Below are 21,738 nucleotides of genomic sequence, written 5' to 3'. Positions count from 1 at the left end.
CAGAGAATTTTGACAGCTAAGCAAACATTTCAAAAATATCAGGTTTCAGGGATAAATATACAAGACGATTATAAGAGTCTACGTAAAGCTTTTGAAGAGCATTTGCCCAGATGACGTCACATACACCCCGGCCCCCCCGTCCTACTGTGATCCAACATCCTGGAGTAGTTGAAGGTTCAGCCAATCAATATATGTTGCATTCAATAAGCCATAGTTCGAGGTAGGGCGGCATGATATTGAGATTGGGGTTGCAATTAGCAATGTGGAATATTTTTCTCTTCAATATATATAGGCCTAGGCCTAAGTCACATTGTTAACCACCCAAAAATTTGTTTAATGTGCCCTTTAATTGTTTTCGTTTTCGTCAGAACCGTGGGCGGCGATCCGTACTTTCGAGTGGGGGATATGACCTTGTTGAATGTTGACTATCTAAGCGTAGCGCCACCATGAGTTGGCGCGAAGCGTACAAGAAAATTTTGGTATTTACAAACCCTCTAGATGGCCGGAAACGGCACTTCCCGAGGTTTCCAAGCGGCATATACCCAACTTTAGAATAGGGATATCATAACCGAAATATCTCATAATCAGGATCCAAAATACTTTTTATTTTTATTTCGGGTGTTATTTTGGGAAAATTGCCCCTGTCAATCTTGTTTCAGGCGCTACGTTAGAATGTTCGAGAGCTCTTTTATATTATTCGATGAAGAAAATGGCCTCATGCAGGCTTTTATAGGCCTCAACACATGCAATACACAATTACACATAGTTACATTCCTAGATACCGATTGCTAGGGCATCCAGGTGAAACGTACGTGTATTAAGCATTACCCTGGTAACATGAGATTCTCAGCTGTTCGAGGGAACATGTACGTGTGTAGGCCTACTATAGGGCCTATATGAATCAACGAGGTAAATGAATCTGGAGAAACTATCACACAGTAAAAAAGCGCGTACGCGCGTACCATGTATGGAGGGTCATGTGATGTGTTCCAGAGTGGTACTAATATACTACTCTCCCTATTACGCATGATGATTTCACCCAACTAGTGCGTAAATGTGTTTGTGTGCTTAGAGCAGCAGACGACACCCGTTACCTAGCAATAACCGTGCCTATAGCCTAACGTGATAGCTATATTCCTGTCGAGTAGCATTAGGCTCTGTTCCATGGAGAATTCCGTGGTTGCATTGAACTAAACATTTCCCCACATTTCCCATTTCTACATTCACTTATAGCGTGTAGTAATAACGTTAGGCCATATGAGACAAAGCTTGCCCCTAGAGCTGTATTAATAAGTAAGATTATGTAGAAAGCCTGCCTTCATTCAAGAGAATAAGGTTGAACGTTAGCATATTAGCACTATTTCGTAGGCCTGAAGTACCAGTACCTTCTTATGCCGTTAGTTCCCATGTCCGAGCCGACCAATCTTTCAAGAAGTCAATAACACTGTTCTCGAACTGCTACAGAGAAATATCAGTATAGTACCACCCTGGAACACATCACATGACCCTCCATACATGGTACGCGCGCACCCAATTGACATGAATCCTCCAGATTCATTTACCTCGTTGATATGAATACTATGAGGGTGCATATATGTACTATATCAATACCGTGGGCGCAATAATACATTTTGTTGTTATAGGGCCAATGGAGCCTACAGTCAACTATTCTTGCTTTATAAAGACGGTTTATTTGAAAAGATCGCACTGCGTTTATGGTAGGCGAGAAATGAAGCTAAAAAAGAGCCGTACATTCACGATGATGCATAAATGTAGGCATGAAAATATTCTTATCCCTGGCATTTGGTGGAGGGGATATGGTGTATTACATCCCCTCCACCCATTTTCATGGGGGGATATATCCCCCCCCCCCCCCCCCCCCCCTCCCAGGATCGCCGCCCATGGTCAGAACATAAAACTAAATTTTAACATTTTCTATTATTTGTTATCAAGGATGAAAAGCATAAAAACAACACATGAAACTTACTATTTATTCCTCCAACTCTTTTTAAGTATTAATATTTACGAGTGTTCATATTTTACACATTAAAGTAATATTGACCAGCCTGTTACTGTATATAAAGTCGCTGCTTCGCGACATAGTGCCTCAACTACCATGAAGAATACATTTTGTTGAAATTTTTTTCGAAATTAGCATAAAAGATTACATTATTTTGCTTTTATTGGGTGCATGGGAGCGGCACGTGAATTCGATGAAAATAAAGTCAAGGGTGGACGGAACCAATTCTATATGAAGGTACAGGTCAAATTTAGAAATATTAAAAATTAAAAACACAAATTTACATTTATTTGATATCAGAACGAGTTTGGAACAGTGGAAAAACAAATTACTTCTGTCATACAAAAACTAAGATGCGACAAATCCCTTCCCTCAGGTTCATCTAAGAAGGAAAATGTAGAGACACATTGTGTCACACCGCCGTCATCAACTAATCTTCAGTGTATCGGACGTACAACAGTATAATGCCAGTATAAAACTGACAATCTGTGTGAGTACAAGTATAGAACTAGAACTGCATTTGCACGCACATATACGCAGTATTGTAGTGCGCGCGGCGTGCTTACAGTATTAGGAGGAACTGTTTGGGCGGACAACACACCATGGAGTAAGGTCATGCAGGTACCTACAAAGTGAGGGCGCTCGTGAGCTCCGCGACAGGCTCAGAATAAGTTGCCTACGCAGAAAGCCTCTGAAATTGCAAATGTACAGAGACTATATGAAACTTTAAGTTTCAATAAGGGGTTAATCAACGGTCTAGCGTGCGTTACTTACAGGATTAATGCACGATCGGGGGATAATGCAAGCGATGCACGAGGGCGGAGCCCGAGTGCATCCAGCGATAGCATTAACACCCGGAGTGCATTAATCATGTGAGTAACGCACGCTAGACCGCTGATTAATCCCGTTCATTCATACACTACCATTTGTGTGGGGGAATATCATAAAACAAAACATTTTTGGTTACATATAACCAAAGATTTATTAAAGTGATGCCCCGTAATTTTACCGTGCGTTACTCACAGGATTAACCACGGTCAGCTGACCTGAATGGACCAATAGGATTTAGGAATCTTTACTAAGTATGAATGAACGTCCATTCATGTAGGTATAGTTCACTTGGCACTGGCCAGTGATGCCAATATTGTAGCGAGCACGCGCACTACAACAATTCCCCTTTGAAATAACTATACGATAGAATATGAGAATACGGGGTCTCTATAAAAGTCTGCACGGTAGTAAAAAAAAAAGAAAGAGTGGGACTTATTTAATAAATGAGCATTAACGTTATACTCCACCCGAAATATATGCTGGTGTTTCTCAGGCAAGACGTCCTAATATTTGTGGCTTTTGTACATATATAAATACAAAAATACAAGTAAGACACGTTATAGGTAAATATATTTATTCCATTCGTTTCTTTTAAACTAGGACTTTGACCTCCACAACAACATATCAGAAGATTATAAGTTACTTATAACTAGGGGCCAACTAGGGGTACTGGGAAATATGCACGAATGGGATGAAGAATAGCATATTTCTAAGTTTGATTTTATAGACAATTTCTTCTGATTTTATTGTGAATAATATTATGTTCAGTGAGTTCTCTTTTTCTGTGTCCAATAGTCATGCTAATGCGTGTGTACATTGCACTTACAGCAACGAGTTATCAGAGGCTCAACAACCTTTGTGTTTGTACTGAAGAGGTTAAAACGTTAAGGGGCATGGGGACTACGACGGATGGGGTGCCCCTCTCAGTTGAGAAAGTTTGGTAAAAATGGTAGGTACCTAGATGCAAATGATACTATGTACAAATTGTGACGTTGATAGTTCAATCTTTTAAAAACGTTGCTGAGCCAGTCCCAGTTGGTCCCAGCAGTTGGTCCGCCCCCCCCAAAAAAAAGCTTAGTGGTCTTAATATCGATATACGGTACACCCCCATGAGGAGACGATCTTATCAGGTTGCTTCAAGTGGCTTCATATACAAACTTTTTCCTTTAAGCCTCAGCCTATTCGAGAAGATAAGAGGCGATTACGCCCCCCCCCCCCTTTCACTCGGGACACACCACTAAGCGACTATTGATTCAATTTGCAATTTTGTTGTTGCTGTATTTACAAATGATATTTGTGTCGACCACTACTGTTTATTGTACTTCTGTTTCTCGATAATGTTAGTGTAGGAACATAGCACAATTTGCATACGTGTAAAGTTGCGCTGATGCGACGGCTCGGCTCTGGGCCAATACGCCTCTGCATAATATTTTGCATTACAAAGCCGCGTTCGAGGCCATTATTCTCGTTTCTTATTATACATAAATTATAATCTTACTTTACCACCCCTGGATAGGCCTACCCTAAGTATTTTTTTTTTCCAGATTGACAAAGATAATATCTTTTTACATCCTACGCAAAGAGCTTTATACACTTAATCCGTGACTCACGTATTCAGCAACTTTCGTGAACTCGATGTACAGACTAATAGTTTGTTTAATACCTACTGCCCTGCAAAGATCCATACTCAACGGAGCGCAACGAAAATCCAGAAACTTCTTTTGTAGAAAGCTTACAGTAAACAGTATTTAGTGGCAAAATTGCCTCTTTAAGTGACCCCCAGAAAGGTTGAGAGGAAATGGTTTTGTAAATAAGGGGATTCGGAACTTGGTTGCGTTTCACGTGTTTGCAGTGTTACAGTAATTCAATTGCAAACTATAGGCCGAGGTTAATTTGTGTTCGTTAAATACACTGGTGTGCTGGTATTCTCATTGTGAGCACATGTGAGTATATGCATATATATATATATTTGTATAGCCTACATTGTTGTGAAAGTAGATATTTCTGTCATGGTAGACTGCAAACGGTACAATGGTTAACATTAGAAGTAGGCCTGTAGCCTACATAATACGTGGTTCTGTTTTATACGTTGACTATATGCTGTTAGCTGTTGCAGGCCGTATGCATCAGTTCACGAATTCGCTACCAATCTTTGACCTACCTGTATCACGTACGAATCTAACACAGTTGGTATATATGCTACGGGTTTCTTCGCTCAATCATTCATCACTGATATTTCAGTATAAGAAAGCCTAGTTACAAACGCCCGTAAATATATAACGCAAAAGCAGTTTCCAATGCGGGGCATTGCTGAGTGGTGCATGGAGTTGACTTAATATGGTCTTTTTTCATTGTTTCCTTAACATGAACGTAGCTAGACTTCTGTTTTTTATTGGGGGGGGGGGGGAGGGGCGGTGTTTAGGCTAAGGCCTTCAGGCAGACCCATTTTGCTAGGAGAGACAGAAAATCCTGAAATTTTTCTGGGGTCTTAAAGAGAATCTATGCATTTTATTGGAGTGAGGGGGGGGGGGCAGACCCCTCGATTCCACCCCTGTGACAGATACAACACTAGCGTGTACGGTATTGTAGTAGCCCAATATTGAGAGTATGAAAATGGCAAATCTACGCAACCATATTGTGATGTTACTGCATGCTGTTCCTTATTGTTAAATTTGATATTCACCATTAAATCTTATGGAATGTTTCTTTAAGCTGTTAAGGCTAAATCGATGATGACGTCGGCTCCTCATTCCACTCCCAAATGATATTAAATACATTGTTCTATAAGTAGATATAGGCCTAGCCTATTAACTCAACTATACCCAAACTTTGATGCTATTGTATCTTCGCACGAACAACAGAGAAAAAAAAAAAAATGTTGTGTGTTCCTAGTCTGAGGAGCCGACGGTTTGGATTGTATACTAAATTCAACATATATAACTAGTAGTGGTATGTGGAAATACTATAAACAGAGTATACTTCTCAACTTATAAGTGGTTATATATCACAAATGTGTACGCATGCTGTTGACCTTTGAATCATGATATCATATAACCGGGTGCGTCTTATACGGTTGGTTACAGGCGCGTAGCCAGGAATTTGCCTAGGGAGGGGCGAAAATGTAGGCAAACTATCAGAGCCGTAGATACGGCATCGCAAACTATCTATACGTTGCGCCACCATGAGTTGGCGCGAAGCATACAAGAAAATTGTGGCTGAAAATGCCTCCCAGATCGCAGGAAATGGCACTTCCCAGGCCTTAAGTTGTAAGTTGCATCTTAGCATTTTCTCTTTTGAAATTACTAGCGATATCAAAAAAACATTAAAAAAAATATATGCTCAAGGGGGGAGGGGGGGGGGAAGCTGCCCCCTTCGCCCCCCTGTCTACGCGCTGGTTGGTTATTATCATGATTTTAACTTTAATCAATACAATTTGATGTATTATCCACCACGTTTAACTATTGCATTGAATAGATTAAAACTAAGCTGTTTCTTATGGGGGGGGGGTGGGTTAATTGTAATTTGTTGCATTCGTCTGATCGCATGCCAAGTCAATTTCTTAACCTCATCAATTCCCCTGTTTTTCGTCCGCTTCCTATTCTGTCAACCACTTTGACATGTACGTCAGCCACTCTTCTCGATGTAATACCCACAAATAGTGTAGCCTCTCTTTCGAATATCAAATGTGTCCTGTTGGTGCCCCTTTGATGAAGAACTGTCTTCTGGATATCTTAAGCCTTTGTTAATTTTAATATTTTATTTTAATTATTTATTTTTTAGTCTAAACATGCTAAGGATTTAACCGAGGTTGCTAAAGACTTTCGTTCAAGGAATGAACACAGGGGGATTTTTTTGGGAAAGTTCTAAATTATGGATGGACAGAAGTACAGATGTAGGTTGATAGAGTCACGTGCACCATAATAGTAGTGATATAGCATACTAACACATATATATTTAAGTGACATGGCCGGTGTGTATCGGTTTATAGCATAACGAGTGGTGGTTGTAGAATGAGAAAGTGCCCCTCTGATGTTGTGCCCCCCCCCCAACATTTTGGAAGCTTCCTACCCCGCTGCTAATGTGGTTTATTCCAAAAGTGACTGAAATAAAGTTCTTATAATGAAAAGTAATTTCAATATATGCAAATTAAGTAGAAAACCTCTCTGATTGTTGATAAGTGAACATGTGATAGTAAAGTGTGTAAACTTTTTCAGCAACGTGTTCATTCTAGTTTTATACGGCAGAGCTGTCTAAGAGCTCCGTTTTTTTGAACATTGACAGCTAAAAATAATCGCTCATGAATGCTTTGAGCCTTTGTTCTTGCATCTCTACGTTCCTCGTAACGCCACCAAACATATAAATTAAGCATTACTGGACCCGAGTCGGGCGATACAAACTACGTTGGCCAGCCACTTTAGTTTATGAGCCTCTGATTAAACGGTGTCGTATATATGGGCAGTCTCTTATAAAGCCTACAATATCGGTACATATATAATGCACGTTTATCATCCATTGTACAAATAACTCTGTTTCCTTTACATACACAGGACGCTATCACTGTTGTGACGGAACGTCTCTCGTCCTGTCTAACGCCTCCGTCATTTGCCAGACACAGACTACGGAAAATGGCGAAGATATTAATCGGTTTGACGATAATTTCTACCGTTATCATCCACCAATGCAATGCTAGCTATACGCTTCTATTTGAAAACGTGAATTCCAATTCGATCAACGTCACTGTACAATGGCAACTAACCGAGCAAACCAAAACTGATTTTGTTGTTCTTCAGCTTGATCAAGTGGTTTTTTCAGAGATGGTTTCAAACAATACACCGACAGAGGTAAACAGTCTAACTCCAAACACGCAGTATTGTGTGTGCGTTAATCTAACCAGTGACGCGCAGCCTCAATGCGTCGCAACAGGTGACCAGGAATCTGGCTTCTTATGCCAAAACGTCACTACGGTACGCGGCAGGTTATTTGCGTTGGCTGTGGGAAGCGCGATTTTTCTCGCCGTTTCATTCATTGTTGTTGTCATTGCTGACGTCATTTGGCAGAAGACTCAAAAGGTTTCCAAACAGCATCGTTTTGACGACTTAATTAAAATCGGTCGTCAGGAGTATCATCGACAAACAACTAGAGCCGGAAATGTAAGGTCAAATGTCACATAGCCGACTGAATATCGAGATATGAGAAGTACACACTATAAGCAAGTAGTATATTCATTCTTGAGTTTCAGGGATAAAGTTTATTTCTTGCCGGTGGCTGAAGTTTATTTCTTAACGAAACGATATGTTACAATATTGCACAAAAAATGATAAAAGATTGTTGGATATGTATATAGTTTGCGCCATACACAACTCTTTTTTATTTCACTAAGTCAACCTATCTTTAACAAAAAACAAATCTCCAAAGTGTACATTCAAGTGCTGCATGAACTTGATTATAAAATGGAATTTCGTATTGAAAAAAAATTATTGATTGTAGGCTACTGTGCTTTGGTTATATAGATCCTTCAATTGCAGTAATTTTTGGTATATATTTTTTTATTCAAACAATATTTATACTCATATTTATGTCAGTAGCCATTGTATATATGAACTATGTAAAAAGGTGGATCTTAGTAACGCCTTTGCAATACGAAAATTATTTTATGAAATGATAAATGTTCATGCATCGAAATCACAGGCATGAGGCGAACCGGAGGCGTAAGGAAAAATGAGGAGAGTCTGAGGCTCATCATAGATGAATCTCTTACAAGCCAATACTTTATAACGTTATAATGATAGATTTCATACAGATTTGGAATGTATACGGGCACTTTATGTTACATTACCTTTCATGATACAATAATTTGTGCTACATGGTAATCACGCATTAGGAGGAAATTCACCCTTAAACACATGGAATCATGTGACGGATACAGAGAGAGGCCTGGTGGCCCGGGCCGAATCCTCTTCTAACTCGTTTTGTAACTAACAAAACAGCTATCACCATAACTACAAGTTCAAAACAAGGTACCGTAAAGTGTGAACATTTATAAAAAGGATTGTCTGGTGGCCCAAAGAAGTTAGCTTAAAAAATAGTAAATAATTTTCGAAACATGTTGTCAAAGTATGAGAACGCTAATGTTGCGTTTGACAGAGAAACGATTTTTTAATCGTTATGGATAGACATTTCAAATATGATTTGAACAGTACAATACGTGACGTCAGCTCTGCCATAGCAGATTACGTCATAACCCACCCTCCGCACAGTACCTATACGGTAATCACAACAAAAACAGCGTTTGTATACAGATAAATTTCTTCCTTAATTTCCGGTGAAATTTCTTAAAATTAGGTATGTTTTCAAAAACTCCTTAAGCCGCCATGTACTTGATCGGTGGTTCCGTGGTCTTTGTGTAACACAAGGTAAATTTTAACAGCAGACTCTGAGTTGTTCAGGCTATACATCGCGCTATCCAGCTCCAACGCGAAAAATGTTCGCATGTAGGCTATACTCAAACGTTGACAATCGGACAGTTCTGCGAAGCCTAAGCTTCTCATTGCTACATTCTGCTCTGACAACGATTCGATCAATTTCTTCAATAATTTCCGGTGAAATTTCTTATAAATTAGATATGATTTAAAAAACTCCTTAAGCCGCCATATATGTAGTAGATCGGTGGTTTCGTGGTCTTTGTGAAACACAAGATAAGTTTTAACAGCAGGCTCTTCGTTGTTTACACATCGCGGTATCCAGCTCCAGCGCGAAGAATGTTCGCGTGTATAGGCTACTCTAACGTTTACAATCGGACAGTTCTGCGATGACATCGATTCCGCCAAGTTTCATCTTTCGGTTTAACGAATACTTTACAAGTTTCCTTTTACTGTTAATTTGATCCGTGAATTTTATTTCAGCGATTTCGAAGAACAGTTAATGAACTGTGGTTTGAGTGTGAGTGTACTATGTGTAACGCTATACAAGTACACCAACAGAGCATCGTAGTATATACGTTCGCGAGTATGTACGTTATATATATGAGGCAATCCAATGTGCTTACACGTGAGTTTATTTGCTGCGGAATTGGGAGTGCTAACTTCAAGTCGCCTGTTTTGCCTATCTGCAACCACTACGTCAATCACTATATTGAAGCGTTCGAACAAACGGTACTTTTGGTGAGAAACTGGTGAATTTGAAAACCAGATTTCTACAAGAAGAAAACGTCGAATGGGGACAATTTTTACATGGTTAGAAAGAGAAAAATAATAACTACAAAGACAATGTATCAAAATCTTCCACCAGACAATTCCTTTTAGTGGTCTACCGTAAAGTGGGAACGTTTAGTACTGCCAAGTGGGAACATTTAGTACCGTAAAGTGGGAACATTTAGTACTGTAAAGTGGGAACATTTAGTACCGTAAAGTGGGCACATTTAGCACGTTTCTCACGGGGCTATACTCTCCTTTTTCCGAGAAGTCCATGATTCATCACTGCTATATAGTGGTTTATAGGCCTATCCCATAAACAATATAGTGTAAGCTATAAGATACATTTTGTATAATTTTCATATTCTAGTAGTTCAAATTATTTCGGACAAAAGTCCCATTTAAAGCTATACATACTCCGAGATCGTAATAAACTCTCTATGTGTCCAACTAAAATACCGCACATGACATTTTTTACTTTTGTTCTGATCGACGGGGTGAATTGAACTGCAGGATTTCGTTTCGTTTATTTGTTTTTCTACGATATTAAATAGTACAAATGCAAACATAATATGCACAGCAATGCAGTGAGAAGCAAAACTAAAAACTAAAAAAAAAAAACGAGGGGCGTGTCGAAGAGTTTCACTCCCTAAAAATTCAAATTAGAAATATATAGCAAAAACAATGAAAGTAAACAAAAGTAAAACTTATTAAATTGGGTTCGCGGCCAATTCGCTATATATGATTTCAGATATGTCTTGTTTCTTGAACACTGCACATAGCAGTAGAAACGAAAAACGAAAGCATGATGTAAGCACAAAAAAAAAAAAGCTTTTAAATAAAAAATATTTTAATCTTTAATATTTTAATTAATCTTTGAATAATGATAAATCATTAACAAATGCTATTATTTCAGAAGATTTCTTTGACTCTTTTGTTTGTTCGGGTTCGGTAAAACTGTTCCATCATACGTTGTATCCTCTCTCGGTAGCTGTGGTGGCAAAATAAATCTCTCCTTATGTCACTGATGATTTGAGAGGCTTCTTGACTAAGTTGTTGATCGCCAAGTTGTAGCTGCTCGATGTCTCTGACGAGATCTGAAGCAAGATATAAATGGTTTAGAAGTATATTACGTTATGAGACGCTAAGGCTTCTCAATCTCTCCTCGTGGGAGCTTGCCTAAGTTTTGAAAGTTTGTTGAGATTCAAGTCGTTATCCAGCAAATGTATATGAAGGATAAAGAAGTAACATCTTCACCTGTAACAATTCATGTAACAAATTACGTAATTCGATCTAAATCCAGTATCATACGGTCAACGTTTTTCCGATGTTGGGTTTGGCGTTTAAGTGCGAAGAGATATCCATAATGTATGTCAAACCGCGCCATGACCCGCGGACTGCCCGACACCTACGCTGCTAGTCATGAATGGTGCGCAACCCTAGCGCGGCCATGTGTTTCATGTATCTATGTACAGTATATAAACTAGTGTAAGTACGATATGAGAACTATACCTCTTAACCTTACACTTTCTGTATGTCTGCTGTCCGGCTTGAGTTGTGTACCCCCCCCCCCCCGCCTCTGACCTTCCCCGCCCCTTCGATTGGTTCCGAGACAGGAGGTTCCCCACACCAGGACGTTGGCAGCGTTACACTATGATACCTGTGCACAAAACAGCGACACATCTTTACATTTGCATAGCAAATTGTCCATTTTGCGTAGCATTTAGCGATGCAACGCCGGATAAGTTATTCCCTGGATTAGGTTTAAATCTACGAAATTCACTTGCCGGCCTTTTGGCTAAGATCAGATGGTAGCATACTCGATATTATTGTCCCATTGACATTAAAATACAGTAATGTGGTCTCTAAGTCCTTGTAGAATTTCTCACTGGCTAAACCCGAAGCCCCTCCCCCAATGGATAGGTAAATACGTTTCATGGCAACTTCAGTTTTCTGTATCATGAACCATTGAAATTTTCAGTTTGAGATCCAACAGTGTTTTCGTAACTTGTAAGCAAAGCCTCTTTGGAAGCTGTTCCGCATGAAGGCTTACAATAATGGCGTTTATGATCGCGTCAAATGACCCATTTTTTTGGGCATAACCCTGTACTGCACTGTTTGTACCAGTCTGAGGTCTAAGCCAAACCAAAAAGATCCTGTATGAGAGCACATCGAAAAAAATGCTGCTTTTCGTCACTTTTTTAAATATGAAATCGATTTGGAGTAGGCCACGAAATAAAGTTTATCTCTTCTCGACCAAACACACAGTACACAGTAACTCGATCACAATATGGAATACTTTCGGTCGGATCAAACCCAGTTAGTCGGATCGGTTTAAGGTCATATATAGTATCTATACCCTTTCTAAGGGACTCATAACAAAGGCTGGAGGGGGGGGGGGGGGGGCTGTAGACTGCAGTGGCTGAAAATCCAACTGGATGAGTTTTGAAGCCAGCAAATTCTGGCTGCTGCCTTGTACCCACCCCACCCCCCCCCGGCAGCGAATTTTTTTTCCCAAACAGGTTCTCAATTACGGAGTTTTCAGCCAATCAGATTGCTCGTGACGTCAGCATCAAACGCTTGGTAGTTCGAAGACATACACTGAGTTACACACTGACACTTAGTAAAGTCTTGTTACGCGGTTTCCCTGCAAACGCCCTAATATTTACTTTTAATGCTTGGATAACACGTTGACCTCACTTATGATACATACGCTACATTCTATCGGTTTCGTGTTTACGTTATCCACGATTCGGGAGCCGTTCTATTGAAATCGGAATTCGTTTCGTGGAATGGGTAGGCCTACACCAAAATCAACTTCACGACGCGAGTTCAGCCTTGAATGAATATACGCAAAACAGTTTAGTGTATTCAAGGCTTCATAATTGACGCACCCCCGTAATTGACGCACCTTCAATTATTACTAGCAACGATGCAGCAGGCCACCTAAACTTTTTGCAGTCAAGCAGAATTACATATTTCATGAGTTTGAATCCATTTCAGCTATTTGATGAACAAATTGTGGAATTTTTAAGCTTTTAACACCCTTCCCCCCAGTTTTGTACGTTTTTTGGGCCTTTGGAAATCTTGCACCCTAAAAATAACCAACAAATTCTCAATATCATGGACAACACTGCTCTCTGGAACCTGATCTGTCTAAGCTTAGAGGCTCAAAGTATATAGCAAACAGCATCTAAAGTCAATGGATGTATACTAAAGCCTTCACTACAGTTAACTTATCGACGAATGTGTCAATTAAGGGGTAAAAAAGAACTTGACACGGCAGATATTTTGTGGTCAAGTTCTGCTCAATTGTACGTTGCATATGCACAGAACAATAAATATTTTGAGATCATTACATTTCTGAGGAACCATTCATATGAAAAACACATAGTTGAGTGATTTTGATTTTTCCTTGATAGAAAACGTTGATCAATACCTTAATTAAGTGCGTCAATTATGAGCCCACCATGCTACGGTATGATGTATTTCCGTCACTGCACTGTGTACACAGTTATAATACACATAGGCCTATATCGCATGTGTGATGTACCCTGTACGAAACTTTCACTGTGCGATGTTATCGATAAATGCCTTCACAGAAATCTTCGATCAAAGTAGATCATACAATACTAGTGTGCACATTATGTCTAAACCAATTCCAAACACATCTACATATATTTACGAAAAGCTGCGGGTAATTTTGAACGGGTATATCTTCGTTGCAACGAATGGATGCAGACATTTTGATAACCTCGAAGTGAAGGGTTTTATTGTTATGACGTAACTTTTCCGACCAATCATGAGCGACTATTTATACACAATTGAGAACCTGTTTGGGAAAAAAAAATTCGCCCCCCGGCAAAATCAGTACATAAATAAACCGAATTGAAGCTGGCGAACGTTGTACGGTAGTTCCATAAGCATATTTTTAGAGTATTCAAAACCATACAAAGATTTGTATGGTGGAGTATAAGGATCGCGAGATACTTTTTCTCTAAGTGGCAAGGAAAACGTGGTAAATGGTCAAGTTTGACCGAAATTTTTAGTTTAGGTCATTCACAATCACAGAAATATATGAATAGGCCTAGGTAAGTTAGAGTGCGACAGTCGGAAATTCCGACTGTCGCACTCCAATTTTCCAACTACTTTCAGTTTTACCAAGTTGTGGGGGGGGGGGGGAGGGGGATGAGACACCCCACATCCCGCTCTAGCAACGTCCCTGCAAAGACGTGGACTAGGGTTGTAGGCCTAAGTGAATCAAGTTTTTTATACCCGGAGGCTCTAAATCAATTTTCTTAAAAAGTGTCAATTGCTTAGCACGTAAACTTCATACATCCCATATTTTCCTGGACCTTGCATATTTTCCTGGGCCTGTGTGTACTCTTTGACCCTGAACTTCAGCCCATTGACATCCCGCTCTAGTCTGACCTGACTTACCGGATCTCATGGCTAGCACTTTGTAGTGCTCCTCGCGTAGATCTTCCAGCTTTGCTTCAGTATTTTTCAGTTCGGCTGCATTTTATGAAGAAAGACAACACTCGTGTAATTCCTACTAATGTAAACTTGAATGGACTGCACTTGTCTGAAAGTACGCCCATGCCCTCTAAATACTTAGCCTGAAACATGGAAGATCTTGCTTGGACCCTGCACTGCATATAACTTAATATCAGTTGAAGGTATTGTTCCAGTTAATAAGTAAGACCATTGTCGCACTCCAATTTTCAAACTATCGTCAGTTTTATCAAGTTGGGCGGGGTGGGGGAGGGGGATGAGACACCCCACATCCCCCTCTAGCAACGTCCCTGCATGGAAGTGGACTAGGGTTGAGAGTGAATCAAGTTTCTGTACCCGGAGGCTCTAAATCAATTTTCTTAAAAAGTGTCAATTGCTTAGCACGTAAACTTCATACATCCCATAGTTTCCTGGACCTTGCATATTTTCCTGGGCCTGTGTGTACTCTTTGACCCTGAACTTCAGCCCATTGACATCCCGCTCTGGTCTGACCTGACTTACCGGATATCATGGCTAGCACTTTGTTGTGTTCCTCCCGTAGAGCGTCCAGCTTTGCTTCAGTATTTTTCAGTTCGGCTGCATTTTATGAAGAAAGACAACACTCGTGTAATTCCTACTAATGTAAACTTGAATGGACTGCACTTGTCTGAAAGTACGTCCATGCCCTCTAAATACTTAGCCCTGAAACATGGAAGATCTTGCTTGGACCCTGCACTGCATATAACTTAATATCAGTTGAAGGTATTGTTCCAGTTAATAAATAAGACCATTGTCGCACTCCAATTTTCAAACTATCGTCAGTTTTATCAAGTTGGGCGGGGTGGGGGAAAGGGATGAGACACCCCACATCCCCCTCTAGCAACGTCCCTGCATGGAAGTGGACTAGGGTTGAGAGTGAATCAAGTTTCTTTACCCGGAGGCTCTAAATCAATTTTCTTAAAAAGTGTCAATTGCTTAGCACGTAAACTTCATACATCCCATAGTTTCCTGGACCTTGCATATTTTCCTGGGCCTGTGTGTACTCTGTGACCATGAACTTCAGCCCATTGACATCCCGCTCTGGTCTGACCTGACTTACCGGATCTCATGGCTATCACTTCCTTCCGTAGATCTTCCAGCTCCGCTTTACAATTTTTCAGTTCGGCTGCATTTTATGAAGAAAGACAACATTCGTGTAATTCCTACTAATGTAAACTGGAATGGACTGCACTTGTCTGAAAGTACGTCCATGCCCTCTAAATACTTAGCCCTGAAACACGGAAGATCTTGCTTGGACCCTGCACTGCATATAACTTGATATCAGTTGAAGGTATTGTTCCAGTTAATGAATAAGACCATTGTCGCACTCCAATTTTCCAACTATCGTCAGTTTTATCAAGTTGGGGGGAGGGGATGAGACACCCCACACCCCCCTCTAGCAATGTCCCTGCAGGGAAGTGGACTAAGGTTGAGAGTGAATCAAGTTTTTTTTTACCCGGAGGCTCTAAATCAATTTTCTTAAAAAGTGTCAATTGCTTAGCACGTAAACTTCATACATCCCATAGTTTCCTGGACCTTCCATATTCCTGGGCCTGTGTGTACTCTTTGACCCTGAACTTCAGCCCATTGACATCCCACTCTGGTCTGACCTGACTTACCGGATCTCATGGCTGCCAGTTCCTTGCGTGAATCTTCCAGCTTTGCTTCAGTATTTTTCAGTTTGGCTGCATTTTATGAAGAAAGACAACATTCGTGTAATTCCTACTAATGTAAACTGGAATGGACTGCACTTGTCTGAAAGTACGTCGATGCCCTCTAAATACTTACCCCTGAAACATGGAAGATCTTGCTTGGACCCTGCACTGCATATAACTTGATATCAGTTGAAGGTATTGTTCCAGTTAATATATAAGACCATTTTATTTTTAATGAATACACCAAATCGGATTTCAATTATCTATATGTCAGGGAAAAGCTTGAACTACATATTTGTTTGGTTTCCCACAATTGTTGAAGTTCGTCTTCTACGGAAGCTTACACTCAGGACTCACACATGGTAAAAAAAAGTAGAAGGAGGAGGAGGAAGAGGAGGAGGAGGAGGAGGAAAAGGAAGAGGAGGAGGAGGAGAAGAAGGAAAAGAAGAAGGAGCATTGTGTGAGATGCTTAATTTAAAGCTGATAATTATGATTCTGAAAAAAATGAAAGAATTGCTCTAAACCTTCATTGCAGTTAACATCTGAAAATTAGAAATTTGCACTTTGTACTATTTTTACAAAAACAAATGGCAATTTTCACAGGATTTGACGTATTGTGCGCAAAATGGCAACTTTTCTGTTTTTATGGCATAACATGTCATCAAAACTTGTCTTTTATCAATTTTGTCAAATTGGAATGATTGTACTAATTTTTCACACTTTTTCTACCAAATTTGGACATCTTGCCAATGCACCAAATGATAATTTAAATTACCACTTTGCCGAGATATAGTTTATCGTTAACACTGTTTTCCAAACTTTTGACGATGCGAAGATTGGTATGCAATGATAATTTTCCGCATTTTAACTCCCTTCCACCGATGTCAATTCTCCTCAAACCGTCATTATACCGCCAAATGTGGAAAACGAAAAGTTCAGCATTTTTATGTTTTTTTTTCTTCGTGAAATTGGTAAAGTTAATGTCCTCTCTAACGATTCATTGTTGAGCTTTATATGAATAAGTCAATGTCCATGTGATCTTCATGCGGAGTTCCAATGTACAGAATGATATACACTGTAGAATTGACAAAAAAATCTTCCCCAAACAAGATGAAAATGTATCATTATACCTAAAGCTTGATAAATGCATGCATTTTAATAAATAAGCTGTCATATTGCAGTATTATTTCCCCCTTTAAAAATCAGAATTTTTTATTTACTACGAGCAAAAATATGTTATATGACACAAAACAATTTGGTCAAACAATGTTTCACTGTAGAGAAAAAAGGACACCAAGATATACAGAAAGATACATCCACTTGGGTACTTAACCAGTACAAACAAGTTGTGCAAGATGGTATAAACAGATACGAGACTTAGGGGGCAGACTTATCGAACCAGAAAGCCAGTTAGCTTTGTGATTCCTTCTCTACAATTTGCTCAAAATTCAAACTAACTATCTGACTAATGTAGAACAAGTGAGTTAAATTTGTCCAAGAATTAAGTTAGAACCAGAAAAGATTTGTAGCAATCCCTTGCGGGCATCAACCATGTCATTACTTCATAAGGATTTTACAGTATGGAATTTATAGTACAGGTATATATAATATAAGAACAGTCTTCCTATGTGAAATATAGACAAATGTTACCAATTTTGAGCTAGGAAATCCTTTTGAATAATTGTTGAGAGTTACATATGATATTGTTTATACACTGTGGAATATTTTTGAGAAAATGGCAAATTTTTCCACCATTTCAGATTACCTTTTGACCCCTTGAGCCAGTTTGTGCCCATATGAGATAACCCGTTGACACCCTTACAGCTCAGAGGCTGAACACTGATAGGAGGTTTAAGGCATGTTAAAACAAGAGTATGATCTCTGAAGCAGATTTCATTACCTGGTTGCCTGGTAGGTTTTGTTGAAGACATATACAGCGCCCTCGCAGAACTAAAATGAAGTGAATTTGACCAAAGTATGTTCACCAAAAGAAAATCATAGCATTGGAGAATTCTCAGTTTAATTGTAGCTTTAATTTTAGAGTTATTATGTTTAAAGGTATTCAGACTTTGATGCCTGTTGACCTCATGTGACCATTGACTTCTACCAATTTCAATAGGATCCTTGCACTCACCAAGCTGGATCTAGATACTAAGTATACAGTTCAAGAAAGATGCACTTCTTGTGCTATCATGTTTACAAGGTTTTCAGACTTTCACGTAAATGTTGACCACTGAAGACCATTGAACTTAACAGAAAACAATAGGCATCTTGTACTTGTGTAATAACACGGATCCACACACCATGTTAGAAGTTAATCCACCACTTTTTACAAGCAAGTGTCATATACAAATACACACACAAACCCACACCATCACCATGGCATAGATTCCTTTTGCCTCTGGCAAGGAGTCAAAACCTGAAATTCACCACATAGCTGGTTACAAATTTTACAAGCTGCCGTGGTGGATTAATGTAACGGTATTTAGTTGAAGGACTAGCTGAATTGCCACTACCATCTGAAGCCTGGAATCAAAGTTGAGGACTTGCTCTAATTATTGAAGTAACAAAAGATAGCTTTGTGGAGAGCCATAGCACTCTATACTTTGGACATGTGAAAGACACATGTTTCCTTTAGCACTGTATTCTGTTCAAATATGGCCAGTTCGGCAGAGTAAACACAGTTTTCAGTATTAACACATGATTTCATTGTTCAAAATTGTTGATCCACATGTATATTTTCAAGAGAGTTCTAATATGAGAATGCTTTTTAAATTTTTTTTTTAGACAATCAGGATTTATTGATGAACAAATTGGTTTTGGGAACTTTTTCACATTAAGATATCATGTTTGTTACCGTGATCGCTGTTCCGTTCAGCTTTGAGATCCTCTGCTTTGCCAAATCTGTTGATTTGTCAAAAAGAGAATGTAAAGAAATAGTTCTTGATTGATTGATTCACTCATTCATTCATTTATACTTTATTGTTTTTGCAATTTCCAGTGAATCATACAATTAGAAGACCACACCTACCAGACCACTTAGTCTACTGAGATATATTATCTCATTGATTTTATATATTTCAAACATTTGCATATATAGTTCCTGATGATTTTTTGGGAATTTTTGACTTCAATGAACAGGATAGTGCATTGCATGGCTACCTGATTTTAGGCCTATAAATGACATAAATGTTGAAATACCATTTTTGACTTCCTACATTTTATGATTTCTTCTTCCATATTTAGATGAGAACATGAATTTGGTTCTAGAAACTGAGCGAAAAAGAAAAACAAAAGGAGAAACTTACAAAATGCTGTCACTGTCGCGATCACAACGATCATTCCAGCAACAACCCAACCTCTTCTATCTCCTGCCATGTTTGCTTGTGGTCTTTGTATCATTATTCTAAAACATTATCAGACAATAGAAAAGATTAAATTGAATTAAGAGACAAAAGCCTGTTTTTATTATATTTAAAAAAAAATTAAGATACCGTACTGTCCATCTTTATGGAGAGAGACATTTTTGAGATAATTTCACAAAATGGGAGAATGCTGTTAAGTGGGGGCTGCATTTTGCAGTGGTGTCCATAGGATTTCAAAAGTGGCGGTTGGGGACTGATTTAGGTTGTGGCAGGAAGCTTTATGGATGGGCCAGAGATGGATCCAGGAGTTAGTAAAGAGGGGACGTGTTGACTCCCATAGATCTGGGTCTGGGGTTCAAAGTGACTGCCAATGGTGCATTCTCAGGCATTTTAAGCATAACTTCGATCTTAATGCACAATTTGTGTGTTAGGCATATACCCTCCTCCACACCCTCTGGATCTCTGGCTGAGGGCATCCTGTGCAGGGTTGGGGGCGGGGCTGGTCAGCTAACGCTTCCCCATCTGAAAAATCCCCCCGACTGACAGTGGAATTAGTGGCTGGTCGCCCCTTGGGCACATGCTTGATGGATTTGTGCCCTATACTCTGTCGACCCTGGCTGTAAATGGCTGCCTGTAGATTTGACCGATTTTAATGTTTCTTCTTTAAATGAACTTATATATAGTTTGTTGTATATTTGCATATATAGATTACATTTGGTACTAGTTTGAAATAGATTCTAGCAGTTTTTGTGTGATATCTTGCAACCGAATTTGATTTGTGACACTGACGCAGTTAGTATTAATTAAAGACCATTCTCTATCTTGGACTCTCTATCTTGGTCATTAGCAAATGAGGGTGGGGAAGGCCGCCTATTCGAATGTACAGAATCTGATGGCTTTTGGCATTGGATCCAGTACCGTGAGACACTGTGTATCTCTTTACCAGCCTAACCTAAATTAGGATGCCACATAAAACCGACATTTTACCCGTTGATCTATCATTATTTATATCTTACACAAGTTGTAATTAAGCGTTATATACCTTGACTTCTTTGCTAATCCAATCCAGTTCAAAACTTCAATCAGTTTACAAGTATTATGCAGGTGGTTAATTATTACAGGTCTCCGAAATGGCTGCTGCAACAGTTTCTTGGTTAGCTATGAACAGCCGGATTTCTCTTCTTCAGGAAACGCGCTAAATACTAATAAGTGTGTCGTTAACAAAATGAGTGAAGTACTGGTACTAACACACTTTTCCAATGGGGGTAACCAAGCTGGCTGGATTTTACACCCGGACAGTTTCATAGTCAGCTGTGAACAATAGGTGTTATAGTTGGCTGAATTGGTTGTTTGAGAACCAAAATAGAACACTAGACGATAGGGTTGGGCGATATTTGCTTTTTACAGTCACGATAAATAGTTCAAACATTATCGCGATATTTCGATAATTTTTCTCCTAACAGAATTAGCGTTAATGTCGGGCTTTGAGTAGACGGAGAAAGAGAGATATATGGAGGGGACATTCAAAGAGAATATCTGAAAAACCTTATATTTTTCACAAATAAACGAGCCGCCCCGAAATTCGCTCCGCTTACGTAAATCTTCTATATATATATAACACGTGGAAAAACCCGAGTTTTTACACACATAATTCCGACAGACATTGGTCACAGAACATAAGTAGGTCATCGACATTCGAACTTGCCCAAGTTCATCGCACCATAGGAATGACACAACACATTGAGCATGATGTTACATTTTCCCGCCATCTGGACGCCGAGTGTAAATTTTGGTGTAATATGCAAATTATGAATGGTACTGTGCTGCGCGGTTAAAACTTAACCTATTGCGACACATACACATTATTGGGAAGCTGTTGTGCTGTTGTGTTATAACAGACGGTTTTCCTCAGGTGGTAGGGAAAAGGGGTGTTTCGGTGAACTCAATCTCTTTGTATAGTATTTGGATACTTAAAATGACCATATACATGCAGTTTCTATTTCTCTTTAGTAAGCTCTGTATACTTAGCATTTTTATCCTTTGTGGATCTTTATTGGAATAAATACGAAATTTATTATTTGACGCCAGTACTTAACGGTAAGCATTTCTTAAATTGTTGACTGAGCTTCAAATCCATTTTCAAA

General features: G+C 39.3%; 1 protein-coding gene across 2 annotated transcripts; it reads right to left on the bottom strand.

Annotated features, from left to right (window-relative positions):
• Positions 1-10,889: 10,889 nt before the first annotated feature.
• LOC139976150 (uncharacterized) lies at positions 10,890-20,884 on the bottom strand. Of its 2 annotated transcripts, none has more exons than XM_071984614.1 (7): positions 20,637-20,884; positions 19,538-19,635; positions 16,194-16,259; positions 15,635-15,700; positions 15,058-15,132; positions 14,482-14,556; positions 10,890-11,138 (listed from the first exon to the last, which is right to left on the bottom strand). In XM_071984614.1, exons 2-7 carry the CDS (start codon positions 19,629-19,631, stop codon positions 10,954-10,956), a joined length of 561 nt encoding a protein of 186 aa, XP_071840715.1. In that variant the 5' UTR covers positions 19,632-19,635; positions 20,637-20,884; the 3' UTR covers positions 10,890-10,953. The 2 variants fall into 2 exon arrangements, with proteins under 2 accessions (XP_071840715.1, XP_071840716.1); XM_071984615.1 differs by having other exon boundaries at positions 15,058-15,098; positions 15,667-15,700; positions 20,637-20,874.
• Between the last annotated feature and the right edge of the window lie 854 nt (positions 20,885-21,738).

This window comes from Apostichopus japonicus, chromosome 11 (assembly GCF_037975245.1).
Source record: "Apostichopus japonicus isolate 1M-3 chromosome 11, ASM3797524v1, whole genome shotgun sequence".
NCBI lineage: Eukaryota > Metazoa > Echinodermata > Holothuroidea > Aspidochirotida > Stichopodidae > Apostichopus > Apostichopus japonicus.
This window is presented reverse-complemented; position numbering and strand designations above follow the sequence as displayed.